This window comes from Puma concolor, chromosome D1 (assembly GCF_028749965.1).
Source record: "Puma concolor isolate L17-30 chromosome D1, mPumCon1.1.hap2, whole genome shotgun sequence".
NCBI lineage: Eukaryota > Metazoa > Chordata > Mammalia > Carnivora > Felidae > Puma > Puma concolor.
In genome coordinates, this window is record NC_141676.1 from 46,519,449 (window position 1) to 46,529,752 (window position 10,304).

At 51.8% G+C, this 10,304-nt stretch overlaps 1 protein-coding gene and 1 long non-coding RNA gene across 2 annotated transcripts; one reads left to right on the forward strand and one right to left on the reverse strand.

Annotated features, from left to right (window-relative positions):
• Positions 1-5,244: 5,244 nt before the first annotated feature.
• On the reverse strand, positions 5,245-7,133 carry RASSF10 (Ras association domain family member 10). Its single transcript, XM_025929106.2, has one exon. It carries the CDS (start codon positions 6,834-6,836, stop codon positions 5,328-5,330), a length of 1,509 nt encoding a protein of 502 aa, XP_025784891.1. The 5' UTR covers positions 6,837-7,133; the 3' UTR covers positions 5,245-5,327.
• Positions 7,134-7,175: 42 nt separating this feature from the next.
• Positions 7,176-8,067, forward strand: LOC147576647 (uncharacterized). The gene is made up of 2 exons (XR_015240997.1): positions 7,176-7,585; positions 7,795-8,067. It is a non-coding gene; the product is annotated as an uncharacterized LOC147576647 (long non-coding RNA).
• The last annotated feature ends 2,237 nt before the right edge of the window (positions 8,068-10,304 follow it).

Below are 10,304 nucleotides of genomic sequence, written 5' to 3' on the forward strand. Positions count from 1 at the left end.
CCTAACTTCGGCCCAGGTCATGATCTCGAGGTCCGCGAGTTCAAGCCCCGCATTGGGCTCTGTGCTAACAGCTCAGAGTCTGGAGCCTGCTTCAGATTGTGTCTCCCTCTCTCTCTGCCCCTCCCCTGCTCACACTCTGTCTCTCTCTCGCTTCCTCAAAAATAAATAAACATTAAAAATTTTTTTAGAAAGTTCTATCTCACAAGATGAATGCAGAGAAAATGCATGCAACAATACTCAGCCCAAGGATCTGATGTTTGGAAAGTACTCAGCAAAAAATAGTTCCTTATCGTCCTCCTTTCCGTCTGTTTAGAACAATATATTTCAAACATTTCCACATTCACAGTTTTACAAATTTCATGGGCAAATGTTCCCCTTCCAAGAGTAAGCTCAGGTGTTTTATTACATGTAGAAAGAAGTTCCCAGAAAAATCAAAACTGTTAATTAGAGGCTGTTAATAAGCAAGTGGGCTTATGTATTTATTTTATGTTGATTTAATTTCAGATGGGAGTGGGTAGGGAGAAACAGAAAATCAAACGCGACTTATATCATCACCTTTTTAAAAAATAATTTTTTTAATGTTTATTTTTGAGACAGCATGAGCGGGGTTGGGGCAGAGACAGAGGGAGACAGAGTTGCTGAAGCAGGCTCTGTGCTGACAGCAGAGAGCTCAATGTGGGGCTTGAACTCACAAACTGGGGGATCATGACCTGAGCCGAAGTTGGAGGCTCAACCAACTAAGCCACCCAGGGGCCTCTCTCTCATCACCTTCTAAGAATAACCTTTTCTCATAGACTCAGGGTGAAAAAGATAATAAATGTTTGTCTTTTATAAATCTGTTTCTCTTATTTGTTAATTCTCCTAATCTCGCTCATTGTTGGCCAGCTCTGATAGGAGACAGGATCGCTATTCCAAAGCAGGTGCTCAGGGAAGACACGGAAAACAGGAAGAAGGGAAAGCACCCATCCTCTGAACACTTCCGTTGGATGACCCACATTTCTGTTGTAAGAATATTTTAAGCCAGTGGTTGCCAGCCCTGCATTCCTGGGGCCACAAAGAACTATTTAATTAATTTTGGTTAAAATATTTTCTTAACAATGGGGCGCCTGGGGGGCTCAGTTAGTTAAGCGTCCAACTTCGGCTCAGGTCATGATCTCCCAGTTTGTGAGATCGAGCCCCGTATTGGGCTCTGTGCTGACACAGCTCAGAGCCTGGAGCCTGCTTCAGACTCTGTGTCTTCCTCTCTCTCTGCCCCTCCCCCACTAGCGCGCGCGCGCTCTCTCGCTCTCTCTCTCTCTCTCTAAAATAAATAAACATTAAAAAAATATTTTCTTAACAAAACGTAATATCTAATGAAAGCCAAGGGGTGGTGAAATAGACCCCATCACACATAGCAGCTTGTTATTAGAACAAATCTTTTGAAAAGAAAGTTGATGATTAAGTACCAAGTCCTTAAATGTTTGCACTCTTTGGCCTGGGAAGTCTCTTTCCATCTTATTGGGGAAAACAGAAATGTGCACAAAGGAACATGTCACAGTCCTATTTTATAACAGTAAAAAAAAAAAAAAAAAAAAACACTGGGAATAACTTACTAACATGAGAACAGTTATATGCACTATGGTGTATCCACCAGATGGATGGAGCCTCAGGTCAAAACCCGAGCATAAAAGCATACATACGACCTCATTTAAAGTATATATTTTTTTTAAAAGAAGCAGAATATGGGGGCACCTGGGTGGCTCAGTGGTTAAGCACGCAACTCTTGATTTTGGCTCGGGTCATGATCTCACAGTCGTGAGTCTGCTTAGGAATCTCTCCCCCTCTCTCTGCCCCTTCCCCGCTGGTGCTCTCAAAAAAACAAAAACAAAAACAAAAACAAAAAACAAAAACCCCCAGCAAAATATGAAATCACAATTCCAAAGGTTGGGAAGGAAAACATGCCCAATTTTGGTAGCGATAAGCTTTCGGTGACAGGATTTTGAGTGGCTTTTCTTTCTTTTCACTTATGTTATTGTTAGGTTCATCATAAGGACCATGGAATGTAAGTTGTCTAATTAGCAAATCATCACCACCGTGTTTTATATGTAAACAGACAGAGATGCCAGGGGAAGTCTTTTTGGTTTGGGAGAGGGTGGAGAATGGGATAATTAAGATCAAAGTTACGGTAAATTCTAGCAGCTCCCAGCAAGGAAGGGGTGGGTTGGTGGGAGCGCCCTCCGTTTCACACTGTCCTGCACAGGCTTGCTGCTTCTTCCCCGGGGTTTCCTGTTCCGCGGGGAGAGCAGGAGATGAGTTCCTTCTCCCAGGGGCTCTGACATCCCGAGTGGATGCTTCCACTGCTGTGCATTCACGATGCATATTTTTAAATATGCCATGAGGATTATTTTCTAAATGAAATGACGTTTTCAAAATATCTCGCATTTGTTAGGCACTTTCTAGGCACAGGCACTGTTTCGGTCCTTTTGATATCCAAATTTCACGTTTTCTCAGGCGTGGGAAAGTTCTTAGTAAAAGGAACTATTGTCTCCTTTCTTTTTCACCTCCTGTTCCTTCTCCTACCCACACAGGGAGTGGCTCTTGGGGATGTAAGTGACTGGGATGAAAGGAGAAATGGGGCAGACTGGGCTGCCCTTTGTTATAAACAGAGCCTCCTCGCTGCCCGAAGTGTTGACTGGAGAAGCATCTCCAGGTAGACGGGACAGGAAGGCTCTGGAAAGAGGGCACCAGAAAACCTCACAGCCCTTCTCCCTGTGATGTGGCTCATTTGCTTTACAGGCTTCGGGCATATTTGCTGATGTCAGCAGCCCGTCAAAGTTTAAAATAATAATAATAGTGAAAAGGAAAACAGCCCCTTTCTGCCAGGCAGTCCTGTTCTGCCAACTTCTGTATTCTCTTTTGAGTTAATAAACGTCTAAGAACCACCTCCCCTACCACTCTGGGGGATTAAAAAAAAAAAAGGGGGGGGAGGAAAAAAAACACAATAATTTTAAAACCACCAGGTCAGCCCATTGCCAGCAGAAGCCATTCAGACAAGCAACGTCTGTCACCCTCTAAAGAGGATTGTGCCTCTGCCTCGAAAGGGAAGCTATCATTAGGCTTTGTGTTTATGAGATCAAATGATCATCTAGGGGGCAGTGGCCCTCTTCCGGTCCCTTCCCCATTTCAGTCACGCTCAAGACCAAATGCGTAGACGTTTTCCGCATCAGGCGAAACTAAAACACCGTAATTACGCCAGCTAATGTCTTCCGAAAACATCAATTAAGAAAATGGCCTTTTAATCCCCCTTTTCCTTGAAAACCTGCGACATCCACGTGCATTGTAACGGCAAGGGGCAGGGGAGGGCTGGCTCCCCAAAGGAAACAGCTGAAATGGTTGGAGGGCGGTCAGGTGAGCAGGTCCCCGCTGGTGACCAGCAGACGCGACCTCTCCAAGGAAAGAAACGTCTCTCTACAGCAAGACCTCTGACGTTATCTTCACGTGCAGTGTTGAAACCAGAGCCAGCCCCTGCGTGGTTGGGCTGACACCGGGCTTCTGCAAACCACACACACACACACACACACACACACACACACACACACACACACGCCATTGTTAATACCTCCTCAGGACAGATTAGATCCCACATTCCTCAGAAGCACTGGGCTCCAGAGGGAACACTGCCAACAGGCTCCTTCCACAGGCCAACAACTAGCTACAACTGATAACTTTTCATTGAAATAACTGCAACAATTACCCTGAGTCCCCACCAGGGCTCTGTCACCGGGCTGTTAGGAGAGAGGTGTTGTGCTTGTATCTCCTGGCGGCTGCAAAGGCAAGAGCCAGAGTCATTCGAGTTGTCTTCGAGCTCACTTTTGTATGCTTTTATCTATGGCTACGTGCCACGGTTAATCAAACTGCTCACCCAAGGTGTACTATTAGACTGACTTCTTTTGTTTTCTTTGGGGGGCCTTATCTAGTAAGCCTGGATACTTGCCCTCTCCGTTTAGGCTTGGACAAGTAACTAATTAATCTCTGACCAAAGATACTGAAGGTTGGCTTCGGTGGGGGTAAAACACCTTGAGGTCATGGTTGGTTTTAATCATACAGCTTAGTTCAAAAGCTGAATGCTAACAAAGATCTTGGCTTTCAAGTCTTAGTTTCAACCGGCGTGCTCATTAAATAGCAAATTTAGTTGTACTGAACTTGGCTTCTGCAACTTTCCTCCTAGTTTTCTTGGAGGAGCAGTGATTGAGTGGATGAAGCGGCAACATGAATGAAAATTAAGGACGGCACAGGTACCTGTGCGGGAGCAAATCCCGAAGGGCCTACATTAAGCTGTAACCAGGGATTAGGTGTCCCAGGATTCTCTATCATCTCAAAAGGGTTATGTTTGGCTTTTGTAATAATAAAAGGTCATTGTAGGGAAAGGATTCTATTTTACCATATACTGTATTTGCTAGGAGGAAATACGAGGCTAGGCTTCCATACAGCTCAGCCTTTGAATGAAAAGAAAAGATGGGGCACCTGGGTGGCTCAATCGGTTAAGTGTCCGACTTCCACTCAGGTCATGATCTCCCGGTTGGTGAGTTCAAGCCCTAAGTCGGGCTCCGTGCTGACAGCTCAGAGCCTGGAGCCTGCTTTGGATTCTGTGTCCCCCCTCTTTCTGCCCCTCGCCCCTCATGCTCTGTCTCTGTCTCTCTCTCTTAAAAATAAATAAACATTAAAAAAAGAAAAAAGAAAAGAAAAGATGAACAGTGTAGCAGATGGGTAAATCCCCCAATCTGCAGAAATGTAAAGAGCCAGGATTTGGGTGCCTGTGGGTTTTATCAGAGATGTAAGCAAGGCTGAGACGAACACCAGTGCTCTTTGGCTAGTTTTAACACGTTCACAGTCACAATTAACATTCAAGGAATTTCCTTCTCATCCAAGAGTTTCTTTTAAAAGCACTTTATGCCACAAACTAAAGTTCTAGCTGCCATCAGTCCTTCCCATACAGAAGATTGCTGAAATCTCCATAATACTTTTTCTTTTTTTCTGAAAATGGGTTCGGACCACGTCAGTTTCCCTGGGGCGACTGTTTTCCAAGACGGGACGTTCTCACCTCCTCCCTCCTTCCTTCCCCTAAAAGAGCTTGGAATGGAGACCCACCTGCCTCCTCCGGGCCTCCCCGTCCCGCACCCCCTCCACACTCCCTGGCCTGGCGGGTGTCGCCAGCCCTCCCCCCGCCCCGCGAAGAGCAATGCTACCTGGCAGGAGCTCCCCCGCCCACCCCCTGCCTGGTTTCGAGTCCCTGAGCCGGCCAAGGCCACTGCTTTCTTCGAGGAAGGGAGAAGCGTGGTCTACACCTCTTACACAAGAGATTCGCACACGGGCACCGAGTCCGAGTCCTGGCTGTGCATGGAGCTCAGCCCGGTATCCGAGTCCTCGTCGTTGCCAGGACAGCTCTTGGCCAGTCCGCGGGCCTGGTCCACCCACATCTCCGCGGAGCCCTGAGGCCGCGGTTCCCGGGAGGGCCCGCCAGAGCCGACAGTCCCATCGGGGACCACCGTCAACTCCAACGTGTGCAAAGTCTGGAGGAGGCCCTGCAGCTCGCGCTCCTTGCTGTCCCACTGCTGCTGGCTGTAATCCAAGTCCGACTTAACGGCCTCCAGGTCCGTGTTGAGCCGGAGCCCGATGTAGAGGCTGGTGCTGAGCTGCGTCCTGACCCTCTCCTGCTCCAGCAGCAGCTCGCCGTCGAGGCTACCATCAGGCTCCAGGGGCTCCTCCCGCGCGGTGAGCTCCTCCTGGCGCCTCCGCATCCACCTCTGGTTCAGCTCCTCCTGAATCTCGGCTGAGAGGCGCTCCAGCAACTCCTCCTGCTGGGCCCGCTGCTCCTGCAGCCGCAGCAGGTCGTCGCACCGCCGGGCCAGCTCCTCCAGCGCGGCCGCCTGCGCCTCGCCGTCCAGGGGCGCCGCCGCGGCCGCCGCCGCCGCCTCGGGCTCCTCTACCGGGCTGGGCCCGTCGACCTCGATGCCTGCGCCCACCAGGTAGGTGTCCTGCACGTAGTTGACTCCGTGCCGCCTCATGCGGTCCAGGTGCACCTTGGCCTCGTAGCGATCGATCTCGCGATCCAGCTCCCGGAGCCGCTGCACCTGCTGACGAATGGTGTGGTCCTGGGAGAGCACCAGATGCACCAGCGTCTCCATGCGCTCCACGGATGCGCTCTCGGTGGCCCGCGGCGGCGACGAGCAGGACGAGGCGGTGGAAGACGACGTAGACGAACAGGGCGACGACGGCTGCTGCTGGCGCCGCCGGTTGAGCTTGGCCAGCTTGCGGAAGGCCTTGCGCACGACCCGCCGCTGCTTCTCCTGGGTCATGGCCAGGCTGGGCCGCGCGGGGATGCCGCGAACCGAGCAGGGGCGCTCGCGACTGAGCACCACGCGCGCCTCGGCGCTGCGGGGGCCCGCGTTGGGTAGTGACGCCTCGCTGCGCACCAGCACGAAGCGCACATTCTCCTGCTCGTCGCCCCAGGCGGCCCAGAGGCGCAAGATGCGCGTCTTGTTAGGCAGGATGCGCTCAAAGCCCCGCCACTTTTCCACGATGCAATAGCACTGCGGGGGCCCGCACAGCATGCCCTGAGGCAGCGCCTCGTCGTCGTCCTCCTCGTCTTCGTCCAGGAGTTCCCGAAGCTCCTCCCGGCCTGGAGAGTCGCCGGCCGTTCCCCGCCGCCGGCCCCGCCGCTGCCTCCGTCGCCGCCGGCAGCCGTCCTCCAACAGCACCCGAACCACGTCCGAGCAGGTGGTGCGGCGGGAGAGACCAGACACCAGCTTCTCTTCCTGGCAGATCCACACCGATATCTTCTTCTCCGAAGGATCCATGGTGCAGCCGGGACGCAGGTGGCGGGTCGGGCTGGGCCCCAATGGGGCGGCAGCGACGGCGGGCAGCCCGGCAGCTCTGGGACAGTTTAGGAGCCTGGGACCCTCGCCCGGTCCGCACTGGCCCTCCTCCCGGGTTGCGCACCGAACGCAAGCGCCGACGCAGGCTGGAATGGCCGAGGCCGTGCTCGGCCCGGACGGCGCGCTCTCCCTGGGCAGTGCGCCCGGGATCGGGCTCCCGCCGCTTTGGCTCTGCCCAAGGTTCCCGGGGCCTCCAGGTTTTGCTCCTCCCCACGTGGCTCCTCCCCCGCCCGCCCCCAGCGCCCAGATCCGCGGCCGGAGCGCGGGAGGCGCGGCGCCCGGACCCGCCCCTCTCTGCCTCGCAGCGCCCGGGAGCCGAGTCCGCCCCCCTCTCGCGCTGCCCGCCACGGGAATCCCGGCCCCTTTCGCGGACTCGCCGCTCTGTTGCGCTGCCTCTCCCTCGGCCCACTGGCTCCTCTCCTTGCGTGTAGAGCTACCTGTACGCATCTTGACTTTCTCACCTTTCCCGGCGCCCCTTGGTCCCTCAAGGCCGCGTCGTCTGGGGAGTGCCCTTTGCGCAGACGAGGAAACCGAGACGCACAGCGTCTCAACTGGAGACTCTTCTGACCGCATCACTTGACCTCCAGCTGGGAGCAGTAAGCGCTGCCTTTAATGCGGAAGGCCTTACAGCCCTACTCGTCAGGAAGCAATATTTGCATATTTAAGGAGAGGTATGCGGACTGTGCGCTCCGTGGAGATAGGGCTAGGCCTGAGTGGGCTCTCCGGAGGCTGGCTCCAGGTTCCCCGCATGGACAGGGTCGTGGCTCCCCATATTGCGGTGGTTTCTCACAGCCGTATTGGCAGGCGGCGCCTAATTCTAGTGGGATTTCGAGACCCTCGACCCCAGTCGCGAGCTTTTTTCCACGTTCCACCTACGTAGGAGAACACTAGCCATGACCGTGACTATTTCTGGCGTATCCAGTATCCAGATGTAGTCAGGAAGACAGAAGAGCCAAGTTTCCTAGCTCAAGAAGTCCAAGACCACAATGTGAATGAACTTCTTCATCCTCAGATGTTGATGAGGGTGGTCCTTTGCGTGCAAGACTTGGCCTCAGCTTGTCCTTGTAAGCACGGGTCTGATAAGGTCACTCCCTTGCGTCAAGACCTTGGATGACTGCCATTGCCTCCTGAATAAAGTACTTTTATTCATTCACTTGGTAAATATTTATTGAGTACCCACTGGCTCCAGATACTGTGCTAGGACTTTGGTGATGAACAAAGCACAGTCTTGGCCAGCAAGGAGCTCACAATCTAGTGAAGAGCCCCGCTGAGTGGAGTGTTGAACACAGCGGCTTCTGTGTTCTGATAAGGGAGGTATGAGGTGCTAGGGGAAGGCTGGGATAGTATCTACCCAGCCTGGGAGAGCCAAGGAAGACGTCCCCCCCCCTCCCCCCAGGGAGATAGCATCTTAAGCAAGGCCAAAAGCACCATTTAGGTCAGCCAAAGAAAAAACAGAGGGAGGAGGCAGGTGGCATCCCAGGCAGAAGGAGCCATATGTACACAATGGAGTACTACGTGGCAATGAGAAAGAATGAAATCTGGCCCTTTGTAGCAACGTGGATGGAACTGGAGAGTGTGATGCTAAGTGAAATAAGCCATACACAGAAAGACAGATACCGTATGTTTTCACTCTTAGGTGGATCCTGAGAAACTTAACAGAAACCCATGGGGGAGGGGAAGGAAAAAAAAAAAAGAGGTTAGAGTGGGAGAGAGCCAAAGCATAAGAGACTGTTAAAAACTGAGAACAAACTGAGGGTTGATGGGGGGGTGGGAGGGAGGGGAGGGTGGGTGATGGGTATTGAGGAGGGCACCTTTTGGGATGAGCACTGGGTGTTGTATGGAAACCAATTTGACAATAAATTTCATATATTGAAAAAAAAAAGGAGCCATATGTGCAAAGTCAAGGAATAGAGAGTGTGGTGGTGTGGCTGTTACTCCGGCTACAAGGATCCGAAGTGAGAGTAGTGTCAAAGAATGAGGTTGGATGAGGGGCACCTAGGGGCTTGGTTAAGCAGCCGACTTTGGCTCAGGTCATTCGCTCATGGGTTCGTGAGTTTGGGCCTCCCATCAGTCTCTCTGCTGTCAGCACAGAGCCCTGCTTAGGATCCTATGTCCCCTCCCTCCCTCTGCCCCCCACCCCACCTCTCTCTCTCTCACTCTCTCTCTCTCAAAAATAAATAACATTAAAAAAAATAATGAGGTTGGATGAGTGAACAGGAGTCCATCAGGAAGGGAGGTGAACCTACCATAAGGGTAATGAGAAGCCACAGGGTATGGATTATGAGTTCAGACTGGCGGAACAAAAAAATCTCAACCCTGACACTTAGTAGCTCAGTAAGCTTAGGAAAAGTATTTCAACTCTCTAAGCCTCAGTTTCTTCATCGGTGAAATCATGATAATAACATACCCACCTAATAGGACTGTGATAAGGTTTCGATGCCGAGACGTGGCAAGCCCACGGTGGGTGTTTTATTGGAGGGTTAGAAGCCAGGGGGTGTATTAGTTTTTTATTGCTGTGGAACAAATCGCCATAAATTTAGTGGCTTAAAATAACACGCAGTTATTAGTTTGTAGTTCTGGAAGTCAAAAACCCAGTATAGGATGGCTGGCTTCCCTGCACATAGTCTCCCGAGCCTACTGGCAAAGTGTTGGCTGGGTTGAGCTCTCATCTGGAGGCTCTGGGAAAGAACCCATTTCCAAGCTCACTCACGTTGTCGGTAGAATCCAGTTCCTTGCAGTTGGAGGAGGGAGGTCCCTGTTTCCTTGCTGGCTGTTGGTTGCAGCTCACTGTCCACTCCTGCAAGCCCTCCTTAGGTCCTTTCCACGTGACCCTCTTCATCTTCAGGCCAGCGGCAGCATGTTGAATCCTTGGGAAACGTCCTTGAATTTGAGTCTCTGTGACTTGCCCTTCTACTTGCTGGAGAAAACTCTCTACTTTTAAAGAGCTCACTTCATCAGGTAGATTCACCTGGATCATTTCCCTGTGTTTAAGGTTGACTGATTAGTAGCCTGGACTATATCTGCGGAATTCCTTTTGCTGTGTAACCTAGCATAATCACCAGAGAAACACCAGAGTGATGGAGATCATAGGGCTCTCTTAGACTGCTGCCTACCACAGAACGTAACATGATCTTCTCATTTGAAAAAATCACTCTGTTTGCGTTGGGGGTGACGGTGGGCGGGGGAGGATGAGAGGCAAAAAGGCTCTTTAGAGGATTGTCATACACCTTCATGGAGGAGACGGTGGCCTGCACTGAGTGTAGGCAGGGGCAGTGAGGGGACTGGACAAAATTGAGAACTATCAGAGAGGCAGGGCTATCTCCATCTCCCTAGCATGGTATTGGAGGTCTCTGATAGTCTGGCTCAGCCCATTCCCCCGAGTCCTCACAT

Coding starts and splice junctions, on each gene's coding strand:
- RASSF10 (XM_025929106.2), bottom strand. CDS start 6,836: ATGGATCCTTCGGAGAAGAAGATATCGGTGTGGATCTGCCAGGAAGAG.